At 46.0% G+C, this 26796-nt stretch overlaps 1 protein-coding gene across 2 annotated transcripts; it reads left to right on the forward strand.

Annotated features, from left to right (window-relative positions):
- Positions 1-11517: 11517 nt before the first annotated feature.
- LOC118513885 (protein drumstick) lies at positions 11518-26271 on the forward strand. Of its 2 annotated transcripts, XM_036060199.1 has the most exons (4): positions 11540-12466; positions 19358-19844; positions 21656-21676; positions 23908-26271. In XM_036060199.1, exons 2-4 carry the CDS (start codon positions 19624-19626, stop codon positions 23957-23959), a joined length of 294 nt encoding a protein of 97 aa, XP_035916092.1. In that variant the 5' UTR covers positions 11540-12466; positions 19358-19623; the 3' UTR covers positions 23960-26271. The 2 variants fall into 2 exon arrangements, with proteins under 2 accessions (XP_035916093.1, XP_035916092.1); XM_036060200.1 differs by having other exon boundaries at positions 11518-12466; positions 21656-26271.
- The last annotated feature ends 525 nt before the right edge of the window (positions 26272-26796 follow it).

Here is a 26796-nt window from a genome sequence, read left to right on the forward strand (position 1 = left end):
TTCACCGTGGCCGCGGCAACGAACGTGGTGGAATTTAATGCTCTTGCGTTTTAGCTTCTTCGCTTCTTTGATTATAGGCATTTAAGGCGGCCCAACCACCTGGAGTGGAGCTCAGGGAGTAGAAGATGGTGGTGGTCCGGTGCGTCCTTTTCCTGCACGGATCTTGCGTACGTACAACGCTGATCAATCCGAAACGGGCTCGAACCGTGCCGCGCCCAGCAACGGTCACGATGTTTGATTTATCAATCGGTTTCGGCCTCTCGATCGTTTCCCAAAGGGTTTGGTTTTGTGCTCTTCGCTTCGGTTTCGATCAATATAATAGCAATTCGTTATTTACTGCCATTATGTGCGTTTGCTCACAATCGATCGAGTGGCATTTACGGCGATTTTATGCGAGTGATGCGATCCCCGACAGACATTTACATTTGCTAACCGACGTTACATTGGGCGAATTTCGCTAATTTAAAGCATGCTTAATTGTGATGTATGAACCAGTGTCAGTAGTCGCTGAAGACTGTGCTATAAAATATTCCATTCATTCCAGATTCTCTCCAAAGACATTGACACACACACTCACAGCCCCTTGCCACATGTGGAGAAATTAAAGTCTTCCCTAACAGCTCGGTAACAGCAACAAATGAGACACAAATCCCACTCCCGAGACCGGGCCAAGATGTCTGCCGCCCCAAAGCGACCAAACCTTTTGTTGGACTCCACACGAACTGGAGCTAAGCCAGCGGTCGCTTCACACACGGACAAGAATAGCCCACCCCAAAGATCACACAGCTTCTTTTCCCAAATTCCGATTCCGACGATGCACGCCGAGGCGCGTACGCGATCTCGCGACTCTCACCGCGATCCTGCTTGTTGCTGTTGTTGTTGTCGCTTTTTTTTCGCGCGATCGTTCGCTCTCTCGAAAAGGGAGGCAAACATAAGACATTAGAGACACTACTGTGCATTTCCCACGCTGCTCCAAGGGGTAGTTTTTATATAAAGATTTCGTTTCCCTCCTTGTTTCGCGTCTTCTGCCTAGGCCTATTCCCTTCGGTACGAACGACGCGCTGGACGTCTCCTCGGTGGTTGATGCCGTTGTGCCCACGAGGCGATGTTCGGCGCAGGATCACTCTGGTGCTCTGGCGTTTGGGGTGGTTTGAAGTTGGAGTCTCTCTCTCTCTCCCTCTCTCACTCCTCCACGGTGGCGGTAGAGGCGAAGTCATCGTCGTCAGGGCTTATGCAAACTTTCTGGTACGCGATTTTCAACCCGTCCAGAACGTCGCCGAAGTGAGCGCAGAATTTCGCCTCCAGGCTATTGCTGCAGTCTCTTCGCTGGTGCCTCCTGATCACCCCCACCCCAAACTCCCCGGCGGCTCAAGTTGGCGGGCATAAACGGTCGATTACTGCCAGCGCGATTATGCCGTGGGAGGATTGTTGCCGTACCATTCATCCTTCTCCTTGTGTGACGATCGACGGCGATTACGCCCCGGCCCCGTTGCGTGTTTTTACTTGTGGTGAGCGCGAACGAAGACAGAAATCAAACGCGACTCGAATCTGCGCCACTGCAAGTTGCGATCGCCCCCCGGGAGAGGACACCCTCGCATCTCCACTTTCAATCGATCCTTCTGGCAGGCTAAGTGAGCTGATTGTTTGTCTTCTCGTCCCCGCCCGCGGGGTGGGCAGCGTAGGAAGGTATCCCGAATTTGGGCCTGGATTTCTGAGGTGCGGTACTTGCCCAGTGACGGTAACGTGCCGTTTTTTGTAGGGCCGAAATTTCCCATTCTGCTTCGTCTTGTTCTTGCTTCCCTGTTCGCTGGTGCTGTCGTCGAGCTTGCTGCGTTGATTTTTTGATCTCGAACTGTTGCGTACATCTCCGGCAAAACTCGGCAAATTCCGACCGAATGCCTTACCCGTGTATGGAGCGTTAAATTAAAATGTGCGATCTCACGGTTGTGTGTGGCGGCGGCCTGCCATTTGTTGCCCTCCATCTCGCGGCCGTTCGGCGGGATTAAGCCTGACAAAACGGTACAAAAAGCGAAGCAGTGCTGCTGGGAAGGCGGGGAACATGGGTGGAAGAAAAGTGTGTTTGCGATATTCAAATGCGCGGATGGAATGGAGGGAGAGATATAGATGTAAGTGAAGAAAATATTTTAAAAGCTGGGTTGGTAACGTTCAATTCAAGTAAAAGGACTTTTTAGTGGATTTGCTATAAAAATACTAATCGAAAACAACGATGTGATATGATATAATGCGAGGGCTCTTGCTCTGATGGCTCGGAAGAACATCTTCGATTGTTTGTTTCAAGGTGTAGATATATTTAAAAAACTCCAATTGCCAAATTTAATTTTATTGAGCAGCATCCAAGCAAAAAGAACGTTTAAACAGCTCTTAAACAGCTTCCATGTCAAGCAGATTTTTTTTTATAGCAAATAATTAAATTTCAGAAACAGCATAGTGGATGACAATATATTTTTGACACATTCGACTACTCTCAACAGGGACTAACGGCATAGGGATCGTGGATGAGTCATTAAGAAATGGACTTGGAGAAAAAGGTTAACAGGTGGACTTTATCAGTATGCTCACTGCCATAAATTTAGGTCCTTAAACCTGTCAGCTAGCTAATGCTTAAATTTTAAGGGAACCTCTATTTCAGTTGCTGTTTCCTAAAGTACTGCCTTAAATTACTTACGAATCACAGCAAAGACCTACTGGAGGCCTCCCATCAAGAACTTATGTTAAATATCTTAAGAAAGTCTTTGCGAGCAGCAAAGTACTATGAAGATTCGAAGTATCTTTATTCAGCTTTAAAAGAGCAACAACGTTAAATGTCTGTGTACATCTCAGTTACTTCATCCCACGTGTTAATTAATCGTCCATTTACTTCACTTTCTTGCCAGCAATCGTGCCTCCATATCGTGTTAAGCCAAACAGTCCACCTATGGATAACGGATTAACGAATCAATGCTTAATGTACCGTTTAGCTAATGACACGTACTACATCACCCATCGATGGCTGCACGATATTAAGCGATATTTAATAACGGGTCAATTATGCTATAATAGCAACCAATTTGCGGGGCTAATTGTGTGGGATCGAAGCCCATTATGAGGTGAGTAATTTTTAATCATTCCCACTCCCCGCCTAGCGTGCACGAATGAGGCTTTTTTTTCCTGTGCGTTCGATCGTTTTCCAAAACCCCGCGGATATAGTCGAGCGGCGAGATATTTAATCAGAGTTTTTAGTCTACAAAAAAACGAGGGACCACGCAAGGGAAGTTTCTCATGGACTGCAATGAACAGACAAAATCTGGTAAAACGGGTAAAAGGAAATGTGACTGTGAGGACGATTTACGTTAATGCGAAATGAAACTATCAGCGCGCCACACAACAGCACACGACAGCGGGCACCTTCGTTCGACCGTCCCTCGAAGCGCAACTGGTAATTTGGACAGCGCGCGCAACAATTGGGCGCGAGAAGACAGCGCCACACACCGAACCAAACCAAACCAAACCAAACGAAAAAAAGCGCGACAGCCACCAGGACCCACAAATAACACAACTAAACGGCAAAACAAACGGGAGACTAATTTTCTTCCCTTCATAAATCATCATCTTTCTAGTCGGGCCGGGCGAGAGGACCCTCCAGGCCGTGATGGTCGTGATTTTTGTTGTTGTGGCCTAGTGGCCACGGCTAGGTGCAGTCTTCGTCAACCTGTGCCCGGGCCCAAGAGTTGGGTCGCCTTTACTGGAGACACATGTAGCAGATGTGTGTGCCCCAGAGAGTTCCATCGATCAATTGTGCGAAGCAGAGTGGTCTTTAGTTTATTGCCTAGCTTCTTGAGATTATGTGATCGAGTTTGTGGAGCGGGTCCTCCTCTCAGGGGTTGATTGATGAACCTAGGAACTCTGCCTCCAGCAGTTTGCAGGAGAGCACCCCCCCCCCAAAAAAACATAACAGCACCTCGATCCGTTGTGTACATTATGCACAATTCGGGGTTCGGGACTGTGGGGACACCTTGTGCAGTGCGAAATCTCCTGGTAGACAAATGGTTCCGAACTCGAAGAAAGCGCAAAAAGCCACGGTACCCTACAATTTAAATCTGTTTCGCCATTTCGCTGATGGTGGGAACCGATTTTTTGTGTGGTGCTTTGGGTGAGTTTGGTTTGCCGTTTAATTATAAGGCAAAACTAATCAGGATGATTTAGCCGAAATGACCAGGGCTCAAAGCCCGAGGTGGTGACCGTTTATGGGGGGAATGTATCATGGGACGGTTTGGCGATTTTTTGGTTTGCTTCTTCCAGCTAAGCAAGTGATTCGCATTAAGGAGGAAGGCTTTTTGGGTTGATCATAGACTTTGAGCTACAAGTAGCTCAGTTTACGTTTAATCATAGAGTTTAGAGCGTAGGAATAATTTGGGACTTCTTGATCTCATTCAAACCTTATTATCTTTTTCATACGAGTTAAAAGTCTAGGTTTTGCTTTAAATTATATCAGAATAGGTAGCCTCAAACTAGCCTTAAACAAGCCTTAAACGATGACGAAATCTGTTCCACCCTGTTTTTGCGCGATCATTTGCAGATGCTTGCAAACATTGCCCTGTTCATCAGCCTCTTCCAGCAAAAAAACACACATTATGACGGCAATAAATTGTTAAATATTCCTTTCGATAAAATTGAAAACCGTTTTTCCACCGTCACGCCACCACTGAAACGCGAAGGTGTATGCTCGCCACAAATGGATTGATCATTAGGCGCACAAAACTAATAAGGATCTGCCGCGGTGTGCAAAAACAGAAACAACCAAAAAAACCGCTGGACACAAACGAACAGCAAACTGTCCCCGAAATAATAATCTCAATGAATTTCGCTTGATGGGGCACCAGCACAAAAACGCTCAACAATAATAATCTCCGAAACACTTAGCGCATCACAAAAAACAAACACCCAAAGCAAGCATTCCACCAGCTTGGCACTGGGGGCCATTACCCGTACCGGGCCGTCGGGTCGGTTGGTAAATCGTAAAAATAAAAATATCAAACTAATTGATACATTAAAATCAAACGAAGCGCTCGTAAATAATATTTTGTGCACTGGGTCTGGGCCGCGGTCTGGCCGAATACCCCCGCCATAACGGCTACAAACGAATCGGAGCTTTAGCGTGACAATTTGGGCTGCAGAACAAAACAAATGGCAGCTCGTTCGAGCCTGTATCCAACTGGGCCGAGAACGAGAAAATGAGCGAGCCGATGCAGCGGACTGCAATTCTCTGGAAGGTTTCCTGGTAAGTGGGGAAGGGTAAGGGTGGGAGGGAAGGGGGGACGGATTGAATTCGATGCCAAAAAATATCGCTTAAGAATTCTGCCTGCCTGACAAGGTGTATCAGATTTCAACCGAAAAGCTTCACACAACGATTACTTAGAAAGTCTGCCATAATGGTGACTTCAACTTTGCTATAATTTATTAGCAAATTTGTGCGCTTTACCATTCATTTGTTTACTTTATTGGATGATTGAGCTGTGTGTTGATTAGCGTCCTATTAGCTCTGAATGCACCTCATTAGAACCTTCGCCTGCAGCACCCTGTCTCTGGCTCTTGGCCTTTTCTTTTTGGTTTTTTTGGCGATCGATTTCACAACCCCACTGGCAACCGGTGTGCAGTGGCGCAAGCCAAGTGATTGGTTTAGGATGCGTGACCACGCAAAGCAGCAGGAACTCAGCGCCGTTTTTAATGCCTCGCTACGCACCCGGCACCGCCAAACCAAAAAACAAGCCACTGCGAAAGCATAATTAACCAAACGAAGGTGAATATTTTGATGCTTCTATAAATAGTAATGATCGCATTAACATATAAAGCCATAATTTATGTGCCCGCAGTTGTTGGTAAATCGTGCCACAGTTTGGACTGGTGTCCCGATCATCCAGGCTCCGGGTGCAATTAAAGCTGGCCGTCGTTGATAAAGCGAAAAGCTGCGATTTCAAACAGGAAGCAGTGGGTGTGTAATAGCTTCCAGTTCTTCCAGTCTGGTGCTTTGTCATTTTTAATAATTAAAACACCCGCTGAAGGAGAACCCCTCGGGGACATTTTCTTCGCAAAAATTAGCGACATCTTCAGAGACTAGTTTCGCATCTCGATTGCTTCAGAATAGGAGTTAGCACTAGGGGTGTTTATGGTCCAGCGGTCATCTAAAACAAACAGGCGCCATAATGCCATAATCCTCCGACAAACCCAACGCTGACTCATTTTCTCTTCCCAGGACGATCCAATGTGCCGCGCATCCCATTAATAATAATATCGAGTTTTATGTTCCGTCTGACATTCAAATGAATCGTTTGTCGGAATCCGGGCCAACCTCCGCTGCCAGTGCGGGTTGGCGGCATTAGCCGTAGGTTTCTGTAGCAACGAGTCGCCGATCGGGTCACCGCTTTCAATCGAATCGGCCCATTGCCGTGTCCGTTAATTGATAATTAAAGATTTTCTTCCCGACGCCGCATGTCGCATGTTCGATTTTAATGTCCCAAGGATGGTGCCGGGGATCGGGCCTATTGGCGAGATCGCGCGATCCGTTTCCTTGTCGCTGGTCGCGAAAATCTTCCCGCACCGGGATGAAGTGACAAAGGGGCGCGCTCGTGTGACATATTGGCTGTAAAGCTGTTCGACGGCGAACCTTCTCCGGCTACACAAAAACTGTCTTCGCCTCGTCAACGACGAGTGACCGGCCGGCCGTAAAACATTAACATCGTTATGACCGTATAACGTCACTTTGGGGGTTACAATTTTCTGCCTCCACCATCCGCAGTGTGTGTGTGTGTGTTGAATGTTGATTGATATTTATGATTTGGGAAGGATTTACGAGCGTTCCCGTACGGTCGGTACGGTGTTCGAACAACGCACCGTGGTCCGTCCGATAATGGGGTCTGATGGGTTTTGTGTGGATGGTAGTTTTTGTAAACATTCGTGCGAAACATCCAAATAAACAAAGGGCGGTGGTGGTGGGGAGAAATGGTATGGGAGGTATGCGGGCGAGAAGTTCTTGGGGTTGAGATTTGTCATAAGAGTTGTACACATATGTGAACAATAAAATGAGTGTTGTTTTTGTTTTCGAGTGGGACCTTGCATGAATCAGACTTCGTTTCGACATCACGTTCGTTTATTAGACCTTTAAGAAAATTTTGAATTTAAAAGCAATTTAAGCAATATCTCAATCAGAAAAAATAGAGATATTCATGATCATGTTGATCTTCTCCATTCCCTTTGTGTGTGTGGCTACGCCTCGACCGATTTGATGAGTCGAAGTTCCTGGACCTTCAATTTTAACTTTACAGCACAATTCGCAGCAATTTAAGGACAGGCAGATCAGATCATATGACCCATTGACGTTTGACATTAAGTGACAGCGACTAATGTTTTAACTGACAGCACTGACAGCATATACTGTTTGACAAAATAATTAGTACGTACTTGGGTAATAGCATTTGGAGTACTAGAAGCCGCATAAAAAGGCATATCAAAATGAACGAGAAGGATCTAGATAGAACAGGATCTCAAGTGCTGGAAGAGTTAAAAGCAAGGTTAAGGTTCAAAGCGGGCAATGTTGACGACTCTTTAATAATTACAGCAGAGATATTTCTTACCAAAAATGATGTCAGTTACTGCCCGGTTAGGCTGTTAGTATAAATCCGAGAAAGATGTACAGATTCAGTCGAAGTCTCATGGAAGCTATGGTGAAAAAACTTATTGCAGTCCTTCACCAATTTAAAGCCCAAAATTCTCCTTACTACAGAGTAATAACCTTTTTGTTTACGTGGTCATATATGAATGAAATTGCCCTGCATAGCTTCTTCCTTCAATTCTGAATTCCGCTTCAAGATCATCCACGGGTAGAAATGGAATTACCAGCCACAGCCCGAACAACAGTCAGATCATTATATTTCCTTCACAACACATCATCAAAACCCATTTCCCACCGTACGGTCCCGAAAAGGAACGATCCCAAGGTGGTGGCTTAATGTTGAAGCATGAAATCGTTTAGAACGGGCGTGGAACGCCGAGAACCCGAAGGAGCCTTTCACAGATGCATCTGCCCGCAGTAAGTCACGTCGATGTCAATCATAAGCGGGTGGAAATGGTTCCCGATATATTCATTCGTTTATAATGATGATACACTCGAGGCGCTCGCAGCGAAACGGTCCAGTTGAGCGACCTTGCCAGCCCGGGAAATGTGAAACGAGCACCGGTGGCCACCGGTTTGCCCCCGTGGAATGATTATTTCGCCCTCCCTGCTTGATGGCCGACTACCTTATTTTTTCCCACAGGAGTGGTAGCGTTCGCTGATTGCCAGCAGTTCGATGATGCAGCAGCAGTAGTGAGGGTAGTAGTAGTAGCACCATTAAAAGCAGCTCGAATGCGGTGGCTTAATCGATTTTGCTGAGCGAAGGAGTCGTGCATCGTTCGGTTTGGGAAACGGCAGGGAAATGATAATAATAATTTCATCATTCGGTACTTAGTGTCACGCAACGGTGCTGCGATGCTGATGGCCCTCAGAAGAGAATATTGCGGCCGGTGGTGGCTTTAACGGTGGCACGGAGGAGCTTATTCAATCAGCGTGCGTGATTGGACGTGGAAGATGCAACAGCAGCAGGTTCATGAGATTAGAGCAGGAGATAACAGGCGGACGAGAAGAAATGTTTTTTTTACTGCAGAGAAAGAGTGCGATCTATGAAGGGTGATTGAAAGGTTAAAGCTCTGATTCCCACAGTAATTGGTGATTGCAGGGCTTTTGTATCCTTTTTCGACCTAGATGGATTATCGAGAAAGAAGAATTTAGATTGTTCAAGACTTTTAATCATTAGACTTCATCTGGTTCTTCCAAGAATCGAGGTATCAATCACTTAGTAATTCACGGGGTTAAAAGTATTTCTACGTCCAAACCAATATTAATTTATTCAGAGTTGAAGTTAGAGCGAACTCTTATCACTATTCCTAAGCAGATCTTGATTGGATCGCTTCTGAAGATCTGTTTCTCACAGCTCAAGACACCGAAAAGCTGGAAGCTAAACATAAACCAGCTCAGGCCGGTGAGTGAGAATTAATTCATCACAACCTAATCGTGTGGTAGCTGCGGAGTTCTAAAACTCGTATAGTAGGATCAAAGTTGCTCGCTTCCCATTATTGCTCGGTCCTTGGACCAAATGCTCGCCGAACGGAGGGTGACTTGCGTCACGTCACCCTCACACCGTATACGTGTCTACCCATTTCCCTCCCAACGGCATTTCAAACGGACCAATCGAACTTGCCGAACGATAAAAGTCGGACCAACTGCAACCAACCAACCAATCGGGCGAACCAAAACGGAGAGGGCCAACAGATAAAAAGCCCGTTTTCCGCGATATGCCTCCTTCACCGAACCACGGCTGCTACTGTTTCGTGGTCCCGTCGACATTCCCTGGGCGACTGCGGGGGTTTGAGCGGGGTTTGCTGGACGGGGTGCCAGTCAGAAAATTTATCTCTGCTCTCTGTTTCGTGAGAAAAAAATGTGTTTCGCACACACAGAGACACAAACACACACGCAGAACAAGGGCACGGTAAGCGCGCGCGCGTCACACGGTAGCGACAAGTTATGCTCTCTGGTGGCTTTCTCCGCTAATCTCCCGAGCGAGACAGAACGAAGATCAGGCTGAACGCTCAAAACCAGTAAGCATGTACGGGCCAAAAGGCCCTGCACACATAATGTACTGTGTGGGACTTTATTTATCCACAGTTCTTTGGGCCTCGGAGCCATCAGCTTATGTGCAGGTCGGTATATAAAGGTAAAGCGTTTGCATACGCGTTATGAGTGCTGTATTCTATTGGGCGATCGTGTAAAGACAGGCAGCACGGCACATAACCGTTTCTGTTGCTGGCTGCCGTGATGAGGATTATTTAGCTCAGCGAGAGCGAGAGAGCATTCATTGTGAGCCCCAGCAATCTCCCAGCTGCTGCTGCTGCTGCTGGGCGCAATCTTTGACATAAGTGCGCAACTTGCCTGCTACAGATCGTGTGCGTGTCGTATGAATTTTGGGGAAACGAGACGATGCTATAAACCGCTCCAAGGAAGGCAGGGTGTGCGTGTATGGTTTTTTGTTGAAAAAAAAAATAAAATCGTATCATCATAAACTTCTTGTTTTCATTCTAGAAAGTTATAACAGCTCATCCTTTTCAAATCATTACTAAGATTTGATTATCTCAAGCTCTCGCTTTCTTCAATTGTTTTAATTATAATCTCAAGAACACCTTCAACTCTGATTCATCTTCGTCACTTTGATCGACGAACCCTGCCCAAAAATCCACCTAGTGGTCAATTATTGAAGTGTAAACAATTGTTTAACATTCTCTTCTTCTGCTTCTTCTTATTCCCCTTCTGATCCACAAAACTCGTCGACTGGCAGAAACCACGCCCCTTTTCTCCCCGAGTCGCCATTTTCGCCTGCTTTACTTTGACGAATCCACCGCGTGCTCCACCAAGGAGCGACAGGGAGTTCCTTCGGCAAGCTGCGTGTACGAATTTAACGAAAGAAATCGAATGGATTAATTGTGGATCTCCAGCGCAGTAGCGTTAATCTGAGCCATTAAAGCCCTCCTCCTCAGCCGTCCCCAACCACTGCCCACCTTTGAAGCATGCTCGAAACTTCGAAAACTGCTCGAAACCTTACTGCTCACTGTGTGGTGGAGATATCTCGTTTACATAAATATTTTATATATCTCCCTGTCATCCTCCCGTATTCTCTCCTTTGCTCTATGTTTTCGCCTGACTCCCACTTTCTTCATTCAACTGCTTATATGGGTCCCCTCATAGGGGACCCTCGAGGGGGTGTTGTGAGGTGCCTTGAACGGCTCCTGCCGGTTTTCAGCGTTAACTGAGCTGAACTGAAGGGAAACCGGGCGTGAGAAGAAGCTGGCAGCATCAATGAAACGGCTACCAGTGTCTACGGGAATCTCGTTCGAGCTGCATGCTATCTCGTTCGCACCCTGCACATACACACACACACACGTGCCACCTCTTGCGAGACCATTTATTTCGGTTTCAATCTTCTTCCGTCCTACGCGCGCAGCATCGTTTCGAGGTAGCCCCTTTCTCACACCTTCCAGCCATCCGCCTTCCTTATCTTTTTTTGTTCCCGCTCCCTTCCTGATACCTCTTCGCTGCGCTTCACCCCCTCGGATTTCACGTACTGTTCGCACTCGCTCTCTCTCTCTCGTTCGCTCTCACCTTCGCGTAGGAAGGCGAACCCTGCCCAGGCCTGCTGTAAATACCAACCGTGCCGATATACATCAATCGGGACATACAGAAAAAAGGGAGCTCTCTCTCGTTCGCTCTTTTGCTCTCTGGCTCGCTGCCTCTCCCTCGTACACACACACTCGCTTTATCTTGCTGCCAGCTTGCATCGCCTACTGCGTCTCTCGAGCCGTATTTTTTTGTGTGTCAGTGTTTCTCGCTCCAGCGTGAAGATCAACATCGTCCGTTGCTGTTTATGTACACGGTTTTGTGATTCGTTTCGCTCGCACAGCAGAGCCCAGCAGCCCCCGGTGTTTTGCTTTCGACCTATGTGTGCGTGTGTGTGTGTGTATATTGCCTTCACCGTAGCGAGAAGAAGGCGCTACTTTTGCTCGGCAAAGAAGTCCGCTTTTGACTTCTGTTACTAGCAACGGCCAATTCCAGTAACCAATCCCATCCGTCCGCTCGCACGTACGGAAGTTGCAGTAAGCGGCAACAGCAGCAGCAGCACCACCAGCAGCAGCACTAGCAGCAGCGGCACCATCAGCACCACCAGCAGCAGCAGCAACAACAACAGCAGCAACAACAGCAGCAGAAGCAGCACTGCCCGAGACCTATCGATATACCAGCGCCGACACGGGCGCGTTAAACGATCATTCGAACTCGATCGAACGAGAACGCTTCGCCGAGCTACGCTGTCCGAGGTTTACGAGTCGAGCGTACAAGTAACCGTGTGTCCCGGTATTACCGATGCGCAACACCAAGGCCTACTACAACTGAACCAAAATCCCTCAACGCGTGGTAGTTCAGTTTCGGCAATAGCTGTGAGATTTGTGAGATTTTGCGGCAGAGCAGCTGACACGAGTCACAGTGTGAAAGTGAAACGGTTTTCGTGGCTTGAAAAGTGTGAAATAGCCGAGCCATTTCTGAAGGCAACAAGTCACAGGGAAGAATAGTGACAGTTTGGTAGTATTTTCGGTTGTTCGAAAGGGGCATGAGATTGCTGCCTAAAGTCATCGAGAGTGTCATCGACAGTTTTGTGACAGTTGTGAAGAACAAACGGCATTTGCAGCAGTGTGACGCAGAAACGTGGCTGAGAGCTTGAAGAGTTTGAGTTGAGTGTGGTTGAATGAACGACTTTATACACGAGCTGAGTTGAAGTTACGGAGGTTAGAGGCAGCTATTCTACGACGTTCAAACAAGAAAACTCTTTACGAGGTAAGTTTTTCATACACTATTTAATATCTAATGCAATTTAAGACAAAATATTTCGTATGAGACGTTTGGTAACGTCTTAGCGTTACGTGTGGGGAGAATAAAATTGTGGAGCTAAATTGCCGTCGGCTTTCGTGCGCTTGAAGTAACAAGCCAACTTAAATTTCAAATTGTGCTAAATAGCCGTAATTTAACGCCGTCCAAGGAGCACACACCAGCATGTTGCACAATTTGTTCGATCGATTCGAACGATTTATTGCCTCAACTGGGACAACCTCCATTTGCTACCGTTTCGCAGTTCAACACCAATAATCCCCCAAAGCGACCGAGGGGTGAACGAATCGCGTAACGGCAAATGGCGCTACCGGTTTTACGCAATGGCTACCGTATTGCGGGCGGGCGTGAGAACGAGACAGCGCGCAGGTTTTCTTCCATTTCGCTCGTCGTCGTCGTTCAGGTGAAGAGAGCGAGAAAACCAGTAGCAGCAGTGTGTTGTGTGTTGGGATGCTGGCGCTTCTCTTATTCTTTTTTTTTATTGGGCACGTTTTTCCACCTTCCGAACACACGCTTTCGCTTGCCCACGCGTAACACCGGAAGGCGCGAAACAGTAGCTGGAAATAAAAGAGCGCGAGAGAGAGAGAGAAAGGTGGGAAATGAGAGAGAGTGAGAGAAAGAGCGCACAAAGCGCAAACGGTAGCAAAGAGCGATGGCGATCATCAAGGCGTTAGCTGAATTTAGCTCCTGTCGTTAGCAACTCTTTCTTGTGTTGCACTTTCAATTCTCTTTTTATCTATTTTCTCTTTGCATTTCACGTCGTTTTTTTGAGAATTTTGAATGCGTAATAATGAGAGAAGAATGTTCGATATGGGCATGATGTCATGGAAAGCCATTACAACCCCATTACACCATCCAACGGTGGAAGCCGTTTCGGTCAACACATTTCCGAACATCAACACTCGAGATCTTGAGAGTTCGATTTGTCTGCTCGTCATCATCGTCATTGTCATCGACAACACCGCCGCACAGTAACAAATGCCGTAACCTGTAAACCAATGTTTCGCTACATGTTCCCTCAATTAGGCGGACAGTTGTTTGATGGTTGTTGGCAGCAGCAGCAGCAGCCGAAAAAAAAGATGGAGAAAAAGAAGTAAACAACAACTAAATCTTGTCCATCGCCAACGCGCGCGGTTTTTTTTGGGGGGGGGACAGTTTTCAAAGCGGCCCGAAGTACTTTCCTTGCACCGTAGAATCGGTAGTTACCGGAGAGGGACGAGATAAGGTATGTGAGCGTTGTGTGTGCTCGATGTAGGCTGCTTCTGGTAGGTAGGTGGCCAGGTTTTCGCTGAGGACACACAGACACACACACACACACGGCACACATCAAACGGCCGACGGTACCCATTACTTCCGCTTTGATGAACCATGTTGAGCGTACGGCCGGTCGAACCAGTTTGAACCGATATTCACCGTTAACGCTGTGCTCTGGGGCTCTGGGTCCCTCTGGTGGAGATGTCGTAAAAATCACCCCGGATCACCCCATGTTTCGAGAGTAGAGTGGCGGGCAGTGGCCATCATCACGAGAGCTCCAAAATCTGAAGCTAATTTATTGGTCCAAACTTGGTACCGGTACCGATGATCATGATGGTGATGGGTCTAACTCTGACTAGGCCTCACCAATAGGGGTTTTAAAAATTGGAAAGATTTATTGCGCGCGTCTTGGTCGACTCCACTCCTCGAAACTAGATCGGTGTCGCGTGGGAAGGAAATTGGTGGTTGACACATTTTTGCCACTCGAGTTCTCTAAGAAGCCAAAATAAAGACGTAGTTGTGGTTCCTTCCACAAAAGCATCCTTTTTTTTCGAGGTCCTCTCGGCGAAACCAACTTGTTGATAATTTGTGTTGAGTCACCTGATTCATTTATCATGTTTCGGGTTTGTCGATCAGCGACGAAAGATCTCTCAGACTGCACCCTTACTTACCCTTCAACTTCGTCAAACGTTTTGGTACGATCCGAGATCACCAGATCCGAATCAATATTGGGAGTGTTGGTTGTGGTTCTGTACTTTCTCTCCCTGTTTTTTTTTCCTCTGTTTTCTATCTTCGAAGTCCACTCGATCGTGCGCAATATTGTCCTGTACAGGGCGCTGAAGTGGATTCCGAAGAAAGGGCGGTATTTGATTGTTCTGTCATGTGGAAAGGACACTCATGAATGGAAAGCAAGAAAGGGATCGGAATGCACCGAGTCCGAACAATGCCATGCATCCTGGTCGCTTGACCATGTCATTCAAACATGCCGTATCATTGCGAGGCGGATCATCATTGCGCAGTCATATTTCATATCCTTCTATTGTCCGGGGCTTGATGTTGAGGAGTCTTTTGAAGCTCCTGAATTGAGTCTTTCAATGAGCGTGTGAGCTTTGTGAATGAAGTGGCGGAATGGAATTCACTCCATAAATCATCAGGTTCAGGATCTCGCTAGCTGAAACGAATTGCGTGATCTACAAATTGAAGATGGGTGATAGATTTTTTTTTTTCGGGAAAAGAAATCAAGTTCAGAACCCCAATCCTGAGCAGGGATAGGGACTTTGCCACCCATGCTTCATAGTTAAGCCCAGCAAGTGCGCGAGTTGTGCCATCCATAGACAATTAGACAACCACGACCTCTGCGGCTTTCGAAATGAGCTAGAGAAAAATGGCCCACACAGGTGAGGAGCTGAGGTTGTAAAATCCCTTTCGCAGTGAGCTATCCGGGGTGAGAAAAGAAGACAGCACAAAACCGGCCTCGTTTTCCGCTCATTAATCACGTTGTCCCTTGTAGTCGGTCGCCGGCTGCATGTATCCGCCAAACCGAGTTGCACGAAAAAGACCACCCGATGCGGTTCAGGGCCCTGCACTCTGCCTAACTTCGCCTTCGCTTCCCTGGTACACATGACACGACACTCTATCCGTACGGGCGATGCTTACCGCTAAAAATTAACAGCAAATTTCCATGTCCAACACTGTTTGCAACTCTGCACTTCCCATTTTCGAAGTCCGCCACGACGGTACCCGGGCACGTTGCCGGAATGTGTCGGAATGTTTGCAAGGCGCAGGCGTCCGGAGAGCGCGTGTGTGAGAGAGCGAGCGCGTGTGAGTGCAGACAAGACGAGTGCACTTTATTACGACGGTGGGAAGATGTGTGTTCCCAGCGCAGAGCTGCACAGCAAAGCCTTAAGTCACTTAAGCGACGGTAACGGATGCGTCGTAGGCGATAGTGTATGCAGTGGTTGTTGTAGTCGCTTTTTTTCTCTCTCCTTCGTTTGCCCTTTCTTAGCGACATAGATGGCGTGTGAAGTGGGCAATTCCGTAATGCAACACTTCCTTGTTATCGCCATCGTTTGCAATAAGTTAATCCCGGTTGAAAGTGGCGAGTCCCTTTTTTCCTATATTGTGTCGGGCCGATGAAGTTGGCAGCATTGCGATCCGAACTATTCGGGAGGTCTGTTCGGGTGTTGGGCAATATTGGAATTCAATTTAGTTGTTTCGAAGAATTTCTGCAATAAAATCCACAACAGGATGTCACAAAACAACGCTCGTGGCTTTGTACAGGAACAAAAAATGGCAGACGCAAGTCAGTGTGTTTGTGTGTTTTGACCCAAAAAACCACATGATCGGATGCTGGGCGAATGAAAAGACAACCAACTCCTCAACACACCAGGAGATCTAACGCATTTCGCATGGTCCGAACCGATGGGTCAAGACCTAGATTGCTCAGACCCTCAGACGGGCCTCAGCGCCCGAAACAATGAGCCCGACCAGAGAGACCCTGAGAGACCCTGCCGATTTGTTGTTCAGGGTGGTCTAGCGACGGACAGAAGAGGGCGCACACAAGGCGTCCGTACGTTTGGGATTGCAAAGAGGAGGATTATTACCACCTCATGTCAAACATCTGCCAAACAGCCGTCGCTACGCAACCATGCCCGTGACTCATACGCCAATGGCCAGAGTTGGGTGTAATGCGGCGCAATCTTAACCAGCACACGCAGGTGAGAAATCGGACTTTACGGAACCGTCGGCAAAATTTATACACTTCATTCGGGCTACCAATTCGCGCTTGTCTGCGCTGGCGACAGGCTAATGGGTTGGCTATTAAGCCCCCAGAGAGAGAGACACACACACACATACACGACAGCGCGTTGGCAAATTACTTCCCTCGCTAGGGGAACGGTTTCAAGTGACCTCCGGGGGGAAAATATGGACTATGGCTGTGAATCATACGCTGATTGAACGGCTGCGCCGTGTCCGAGACCTTTGGCGGGGCAACGGTTTAGTGTGGTTTGAAAAATGACACAGAGACCCGCGGACCGACGATAAAAAGCGGATCTCCCTACCCAAACTACGCGCGCGCACCCTTACGTCATGGAAGGTCAAATGACCGCGGGTGCGCGGACGTTTTTTTTTTCTTGCCAAGCTTGACGAGTTTCTTTGTCTGTGGTTTCCCTTCGGCACTATGAATCACGGTGTGTGCGTGTGTTAAGTAAGCGTTTCGTTTCGCCCAGAGTGACAAATGTCAGAAGGTTTGTTGTTTTTGTAGGATCTCTCGAACCTCTCGGAAAGACCTCTTTTTATAGCAAAGTTGGGCAGATCTTCGGCTTTTTTCTCTGTTCATTGCGAGGTTAGGGTTAAAGTTGAGTTTAGTGTGCTGGGGAATTATTCTGAAGAATTTGGAGAATATATTTATAGCACCAACTTCACAGGGAGCCACCCTGGTAGCACGTATTAACAAGCGGTTAGCCACAGAACGCCAAAGCGGGCATTTAGCAGAGGTAGGCCACATTACTGCCAACTACCGATCGCGCTAACCCCCGGGGCTGATATCTGACATAAATTATAAGCATCTTAATTTCCCACCCACCGCTTGCAGGCAATAAATTTCAATTTAATACATCACGGCCTGCCACGATCATGCTGATTTCCACGATCGCAACCAAGCCTATTGATCGTTGCATTGGGCTACCGAATGTGTGTGTGTTTTTTTTCGGGGGCGCATGCACATCTGGAGTATCTGATGCGATCGGCTCCATTCCGGTAGCCGTGGTAGCTAACAAGCAGCCCCCCGACAACTCATCTTGACAGAGGGACATGAACTGCAGGTTGCACATCGGGGATCGGGTCTCGTTGTTTTGTGCCCCTTGACAAGCTCCCACTGGGCAGAGGGATTATTTATCTGCTGCACGATGAATCAATTAGTGGATTTGAGAATCAGCATCGACGAGGTGGAATGTATTTTGGATCGAACTTTTGATAAAGAATATGGACCAGAAGCCAAAACAAATCGCGGAGATATACTAAACAACTCCTTAGTAACTTATCGTGCTATAATTATAGCAAAACAGCAAGTGTAGCTATTTTTAGAGATGTTATCATCGTAATTTGAATCCTGTTCTTTTTCCTAAATCATGCTGTGCAGCTTCCGACTCGCTTCCAGCCGAACCCTTTCTGTTGTTCGCCGGGCGATCCAACTCCGCAAAAGGTGATTTGAGGAGGTGGACACATAACCTCTCCGGTCTAGCTCTCGCATTCACATCTATCAAAACCCACGGCGATCAAAGCGTCACCCTCATCATCATCATCATCATCATCGTCGTCGGTAGCGTAGGAAAACCGGTGGCTAGGCGCTTGCCGAAACGAGTTTCCGGACCGTACGTCAGGTCATCAACACTTGATGTCCCGATTATGCGTGGCTACCAGCGCCACGATCGAACCGTTTACGATCACTAATTTCGGGTCCGAGTGCGCAGTAACGCCTGGCACTCATAAACGGCGCCAATATCGATTAAAACTCGAAGCGTCTCGGCACAGTGCAAACAGTGTGACCCATTACCGCGAGCTTCCGTATAAATGAGTGGAGGACTTTTGCACTAAATGGGCGCTTATCAGTGGCAAACGATCACGCGGCAAGGGTCCGCGAATTCGAGAAACCGGTAGTATGAAGAAAAGTTTAAGTGGTTTTTCGATATGAAGCTAGGTTGCTTAAGAGACGCAACGCAAGCAAAAAACTGAGCAGCAACTGCATGTCCATTTGGAGCCGCTCGGCGTCAGCGCCAGTGTTGCGAGGTAGCGTATTCGCGTCGTTCCCGTAGCCGAGGTGTAGTGTTTTATTGCTCCAAAAGCCACGGTTCGTGTGAAGGTTACACCACCAGCGGCTACGAATGATGAGCTGCTGTTGATGCTGTTGCTGCTGCCGTGGTGGCGCTGTAGGTCGTCCGACGGTGACAGTGACACACACACTCGAGCTCCAATGTCGAGCTGGAGGAGAGTTTTATATCGCCCATTAAATGGAGTAGCGCGTCACGATCGAGGAAGCGTAGTTCGGTTGAGACTTTAGGGGGTTTTTTGCCGTTCTGGTTGAGGATCTGTGTTTGGGTTACTTAAGTGGACCCAGCTGCAAGAGGATAATTTATGAGCTTTGTGAGGTCTGAACAATCGAGCTCTTCTCTGTGTACTTCACGGCTAGAACAGACGACTAATCATCTTGTGCTCTTGGCTTTCCAAAAAGTAAACAATTCCATCATTGATACTCGTCTAAATACGCCACAAATCTTCGCATGGGACTGCTGACAGGGTAGTTCATATTTCATCCAAGAATTCCAAGAGTCGGTCGGTACTGGTCTAGTCACGATCGTTTACACAAGCATCACCGGCAGCTCAAAATGCCTGCCGTGGTTTTTTTGGCAATCAAATATTGACGCACTGTTTGCACTGATGTCCACAGCGGACTGTCCACTTGGGCAGGTTGTAATTGTGCTGCAATTAAGATAAACCTGGTACTAATTTTGCCAACCATCCATATTTACGCTCACCGGTAGTTTATCTCGGCTTTTAATGCTTCTTTCTCACTTCTTCTACCCGCAGGTATTAAACGACAGAGATTCCGTAGTCTGCGGCATTACTCCCGGCCTGGCACGTAGGCACAGGAGTGCAATTCCAACGCCACTCCGGCAGACAATCGGTCAGCAGCACAATCTGAGCACAAGCTTCCGTGTTCTGTGTGGCGCACCAAGCGGACCAACATCCAGCTAAAACCCGCACCACGACCGGGAACGACCGCCACCGGAGGAGCACCCGCCGGTAAAGAATTCAAATTTAGCTTTGACACAAGCCAGCATCACCACGCCACCATGTTTGCGGTAATGCGTATTGACAACGACGACCGTAGGGCCGACTTCCGTCGCAAGATGCGACCAAAGTGCGAATTCGTCTGCAAGTACTGCCAGCGGCGCTTCACCAAACCGTACAACCTGATGATCCACGAGCGCACGCACAAAAGCCCGGAGGTGACGTTCTCCTGCGAGGTTTGCGGCAAATACTTCAAGCGGCAGGACAATCTACGCTCGCACAGGTAAGTTGCGTTGGGCGATTGGGCGAGGGACTAGAGATCTAGGCCTTATCGATCAAGCTGATGAAAGATCCCGATCGGTCGCGAGTCTTTTTATTTTTTTGGAAGGTGCTCTGGTGGTTATTTATCCAATTTCCAATTCTACAACTCAACTTCTAAGATTCCACGCGACTCGGACCAACAATTCGAGGAATGGAAATATGAGCTGCATCAAGCTGTTAGCGGTTCTGTTTGCTTGCCCAAGTTCGGGCTCTTTGAATTCCCGTGTCTTAAGACCCTCTCCGGGGACTCGCGGAGAGGTATTTTTTTATTGTTGTTGTGCGTTCTGTTTACCGTGTGTCAATATTGACACACTGTTGTACGGATTATTTGGAAAACACACAGACACATCCTCTGGACATGATCGTTTGTTTTCTTGAAGCCGCTCAAAACTTATCGATCTCCTAGTTAGGAGCGCGTGGATCGAGGAGGATTTTTTTGCGGAACCACCCATCACACACACACACACACACACACACACACACACACACACCCAAAGACCCGTGACGGATTCGGTGCTATCGCGCTGCAGTGCTTCAGGGATCTTGGTGGGATTTTTCGTGACCGCATCTCTTCCGGTTGTACCTTATTCGGTACACGCGGTAAACTTCAAACGAGTCCAGCGAGAGAAAGAGAGCGTGAGAGGTTATCTACGAGTGCGGTCGTGCTTATCAGTGCCCAAGCTTTATGACCTTACACCATTACCTTCGGCGTGTCGGCACTTGTCGGTCCGTTTGTTTGAGGTTAATATTTGACCAGGGTGTCAGCTGGCTGTTGACGCTGGTTGACTCGCCGGCCCAGGATAGATGGGCGAAGAAAGTGACACGCACACACACACTCGGTGGATGTGATTAAGCAATCGGTCGGTGGTTAATAATCTCATTCAAGCCGATCGCTTTTGGGATGGGTTCATTCAATTTAGTATTCATTCATCACGGCTAACACGTACCCACAACACAAGCGCACACCACGTGAGCATGGTGAAACATGAGCATCGGGTTGAAGTTTTGTCGCATGAAGAATTCGGACTCGTGGGGCTAGGTGGCTCCAGGAATCGGGCAGCTGATCGTGCTCGCCACGGCAAAAACTGGTCCGGTGACGGGTAGAGAACGAAATAGAGCTATAAAACGCACCGTTGATAAGTTACGACCAAACATATCGTATGTCAGATTCGAGCCCCATTCAAGCGTCCCCGCTAGACAAGCGTTTGTAGACACAGCACAACACACAACACAACGCAATGCTGACTGATTTACATAAAACAATTCTATTTCGCAGTTCCGTTGTTTGGATGTCTGCCTAAAGCTTTAAGGTGCTTTGTCCAGTTTTTTCTCGTGTTTGTTGTGCAGGAAAGCTTTTCTTTTTGATGTATCGTTGCTCTGTAAGGACTCTGAAGTTAATTTGAAGAATTAAGAAGAGAATCCCGGAAGAGTTTGAAGTCGCAGATGCCGCGGACGAATCTTTTCTCACGCTTCTTGATGGCTTGGATCTCGGCGGCGTGATGGCTGTTTGTTTCCGTGTTGCGTGTCGTGTCGTTCAAGGGTGTTACTTGATGGTGTAACATGATCGGTTCTCGCTCGTGGCAGATAAAATAATTGGTGTGACTTTTCTATTGCTTTTTATCTCTTGGGAAGCGTGCTGAGAAGCGCTTTTCTCTTCCAATAGCTTGTTGTTTTATTTTTATTTGAAATAAAGTTTTATAATTAATTGAATTAATTCTCATCTTCGTTTTCTTCTCTTTTCTCCCCCTTTTCGCTTTATTTTCCTTCTTACAGATGCAGTCAATGTATTTGGCGGTAAGCAAAACAAAAACCCATTTGACAAACTCTTCCACCTTCGATTGTACACTCATTTCTTTGCAAAACAACAAACACATACCTATTACACGACAATACACATAAAGAGTAAAGATTACAAATTCAGCAAACTCTTAAGTAAAACTCTCAACCAACATAAAAACAAAACACCTAAACAACAAACAACAAAAAAATGGGTGATGGAGAACATACAATATATAAATATCGTATCATAGATAGAAAATACAACAAACAAACAAAACAAACAAAACCAACAAAAACAACACACAAATGCGTGATGGCGGCTTAGAGTATGTAACATCGTGTGAGCTGTTGTGAAAATGGGAAGCGAGTGAAACAAAAAAAAAAGAAAGAACCCACAGACCAAGGGGTTGTGTGTGCCTGCCTGCCTGCAAGACCCAGAGTCATTGTAAGAGAATGGGCCCAGAAACCGACCGGACGCGGTTAAAAGAGAAGAAGAAGGAAAAGAAAGCATTTGCTTTGAATCTCCCTCAGCCTTAGCGATTGATCGTGTTTTGAGCTCGGTCGCGCTCAGCAAACGCCAGAAGCAGCGATCGACGCTGTCAACGTATAGTCATGTGAATATTGGGAAAGTTTTGATAAACTTTATGGCACGCAAAAGAAGAAAAGCACTAAGCGAGACTAAGCAAAACAAACACATTGAAGGCCGATCAAAGAATGCTAAAGGAAAAAGCAGAAAAGCGCAATAGAACATCTGAAACAGCAAACAAAACAAAGAAAACAGAAGAGAGAGAAACTGAGAAAGAGAAAGACACGATCCAATTTTAACGTAAGCATAACTGTTCTGCGATAATTGTCTGTATATGTTTAAGAGATCCCCTCCCCTCGCCTCCCTTCGTTTCAAGCCTCTACCCCACCCCCCCGGCCACCCCTTCCTTTTGTTCGATTGAAGTGCTTTTCATTGTCCCTGGAAGTTAATCATGTCGCAGAAGTTATGTTTCGACCTTCAAAATTGCAGAAAAAAAACAAACTTACGTTCCTTACACGCGTTCGTGATGTTGCGCCAGTGCCACCCAGCCAAACTTATGTTGTTAACATCCAACCCTTCACTCTCTCTCACTCTCTCTCTTATAATCACCCTCTCTTGTCATCAAGCTGTCAATCAGGCAGGACCAAACCCATCCAGCTCAACGCGCAGGAGTGTGTTAAACTCGGACACTAAAGAAGATATGTTTTGGCCCCCAAAAATGAAAACGACAGACACACACACAAACACACACACATGAACACACATATTTACAGTGATCCTCGATTATGGATTGTTTCGACAAAGATGGCTCCCGGGTCGGAAATGTCGAAACAATCCTGATCTTTCACGGGTCTTTTTTTGGTATATATTTTTTGGAATAAACCCACCTAACGCTTTCAAAATTATTAAACAACTCACACCACTCAACCTCACTCAACACACCAAGCACAAGAAAAAACCATCAGGACTTCCAAGGGAACACTAGCATGTCGGAGGACGTTTCGGTCTCAAAATTACGTTTCTACTATTAGTTTGCTAAGGTTTATGTTTGTGATATAGTTTGGTATCATATCGACGTATCGACGGGTGCTGGTGTTCTCCCTTCACACAGACACACACACACAACTACAACTGCACGTACACCTACCGAATAACAATCGAACTGCAAAATTTATTAAGATGAACATTTTTTTCCGAATAACCAAACCACACCACAGTTCCGTAGTTTTCGATGCAAAATTACCGATCTAACACAGACTTATAGTTCACCTCCAAGAACCCATTTCCCATTTCCTTCACTTTTCCCTTCCACCGGCAAGTCCTGTTTTCCGCTTGACAATGGTTGCACAAAATTTAGTAGATTGCGGCTGTCACAATGCTAATGTATCGAAACACTTTGTATTACTTTGCACTCTTTCTGGTTGGCTGATTGGCTTTCACATACATCTAATTGTTTGTTTCAATTGTTATTATGGTACTTAGAAATGTTTCTTTTCGGTTTTTCTCTAATTTATCCTTTATCTTCTAAAATCAAAAACAAAAGCTCAAATAGAAAAATTATCACCATTATCTGTTTTTCGTATTTTTTTCTCTTTTTTTCTTTTTTTCTTGTTTCTTTTCACCCCCCATCCAACAAAAAAAAAAAAAAAAAAACAACAAATCTCTTCCTTGACAACAACAAAAAAACAAACCTCCCCAAAATCAACCACCAAATGGACAGATCCATCCATATGGATAGGACAATGAACGGTAACAACAATCGAGCATACTGAGCGTAACGGGCGCGCGGACGTTGCTTTCATGAGTTCTGTTTTCCCTTTCTGCTTGCGCGTGCTTGCCTCGTCTGTGTGCGTGTTTCATTATACTTTACACTATTTGCAAAACGTTTCGATTTTGACTTTCGCGCACGACAGCACTACAAAAACAAAAGCTACATTGTAATACTTTATTTTTATTTTATTACTATTATTATTATATTATATTATTATTATATATTATTACTATACAAAAATCACACACACACACACACACACACACAAAGGTTGGAAGGTAACAAAGAACGGGCGTAAAACAATTTTTTTCTGAGCGATAGATGGTAGGAAAAAGGCGGAAAATCTAGCCTCATCGAAGGGAAAATTTTGCCAGCAAAAAGGGGCAGCAACAGAAAAAACAGGTTTTTCTTTGCGTAAGTTATTTAAAGTGAGTTTACATCGCAGCACGATTGATGTGTTTTTGTTTTGTGTGTGTAAAATAATAGATATATATATATATATACTTGTATTCCTTCTACTTTTTGCGAGAGTATGTGTGTGTGGAGGATGGTCGACGATCGGGAAGTGTTTTAGTGATGCCACAGCTGTACATATCTTTCACGCGATCCAATCAAAATTTTGAAACAAACAAAAAAGTTACAGAAAAAAAAAACAAAAAAAAAAAGAAGTGAAGCACAAAATCAAAAGCAAAAATAATATTAAGTTTAAGCTTAAACGCGTGCGGGAAGAAAACAAAGCGAAGCACTTCCAAGGTTTTTTTTTTAAATATACTTATATTTGAGCTATTTAAGATGTACTGCTACTAATTTATGCTTCATGAGGAAGGAAAAGAGTGAGAAGAAAAGGAGAGGAAAATTTTGTACGAAAACACTCTATCCCAGTTATACTACCCAGCATGTTGACCCGGTTGGGCGACAGTGGACATTATGATGATCGAGCATCATGAGCTTCTCCACCCTTTTTGGCCGTTCCCAATATCTTCCGTTTTACACACACACACACACACACACACACACACACACAACACAGATAGAGAAGATGGTTTGCCTTGGTGTACGAGTCGTTGCCGAATAAAGTTGCTTTTATAACAAAACAAACCCGATCCGATCCCCCATTCCGATTTTTCGCAACTTTTCTCACACCGATGAGCTCCATCAGCTTATTGATTGATGTGAGAGAATCATCGCGCACAAACGGTTTATCACCATCGCCACCAGATCAGTGATCGTTTCCTTGTTCACCCTTACACACACACACATCGATTTGCATCACAATACGAGCCGAAAGAGGTGGCATTAAGCGAAGTGATTCGTTTGCAAGACGGTTAGTTTTTGTTCGGAAAAGTAAAGGAAGGTCCTGTCATCGGATTATTAACTGCCTTTCGTCGTTTCTTCGTCGTCGATCGTCGGATCGGGCTGTGGCGTGATAGAAAGAATGATAGGAGATGAACAAAAAAAAAAGAAGTAAACTAACAGGCATCATTTATATGAGCGGAGGATTAGTGCAAAAAAAAAGAAGAGGTGTCCCCATTAGTGGTTGATTCATCATTTCATAATTTCGTTTGTGTGCTTTTATGTGTCGTTAATCACAGTACATTATACGAACAAAAGATGCGTGTGTGTATTCTGCTTTTATTTGATTTCCCCCTTTTTTGTTCGTTAATTGACATCGATTTATCGATTTTTGTTTTATGCTTTTATGAGTGTGTGTTTTGCTCTTACTAGTGAGAGTACGACACTTTAATAATTATTTTTCCCCTTTTCCGTTTAGACTAATACGTTAAACCGCGCTTAGAATAGATTCTAGTCTGCTGTAATTATGTTAGTAGCGGAAGTCAGCACAGGTGGATGAGAGAGAGAGAGACGGAAGAAAAAACAGCAAGAGCGCACGATACACTCCCCAACTAGCGCTTGTAAACGAGACCGGTAAACCGGCCGAGCGATTGGTAGCGTGCGCTAATGTCTACTTAGATTACATTCCAACTAAGCAACCGCTCCGACGAGGTGCCAAAATTCGAATAATAATTTTGCCGATCCACCTTCCCTCTCAAGCTTATTAGAGCCGAAGATAAATACAGAATCAATCGAATATGCAATACTCGAACAAACACCAACAAGCAGGTAACAGGTGAAAGTCACAGAACAAAACTGAAGAATGCAGGATCACATGGCGTCAGAAGCCACACAAAAAAAGGAACGGCGAAGCGAATCAATCACACAAACGTATGTAATGCATTTGCAAAAGGAACAATTTCTGAATAATTTTTAGCAGAACAGTAAAGGAAGTGGCTGCAAGTGCCGTGAAAATGAAAACATTCGTATGCGTTTCTCTTACGATGATTAATATTGATGACACATTCGATTCGGGACTTTAATCGCCAAAAGGTAAGTGTTTTGAGAATATTGTTTTTTCTTCTCTTATTTCTTATCGATTTCTTGCTTTTGTTGGCCACGAAAATAAACTCCCAAATGCTTTAGAGAGCATTGCGTCCGCGATTAGCTTGTGCTGACTCCCGAGCACCGAAACGTTTTGGGGAAAAAAAGCAATTTACAAACGAAAATCGCGTCACAGCGGGAGCTCTTTGCGCAAAATCTCAATAATCATAACATAAATATTTTCCCGTTTATGCGGTTCCCCCGTCTCCGTGCGAGCGATTTCATTCATTCATGGGTTACCGTTGCCACCGCATGCATGTATCCGTGCTCCACAGTGCTCCACTGTCATCGGGTGTTTGGTATGGTTGGTGCGGTCGGTTTAAATTAGATTCCATCGGAACCATATTTCATCTGCGACGCCGTACCGGATGTGGCGATTCGATGAATGAATTCAAAAAGTGG

This window comes from Anopheles stephensi, chromosome 3, assembly GCF_013141755.1.
Source record: "Anopheles stephensi strain Indian chromosome 3, UCI_ANSTEP_V1.0, whole genome shotgun sequence".
In the NCBI taxonomy this organism is placed as follows: domain Eukaryota; kingdom Metazoa; phylum Arthropoda; class Insecta; order Diptera; family Culicidae; genus Anopheles; species Anopheles stephensi.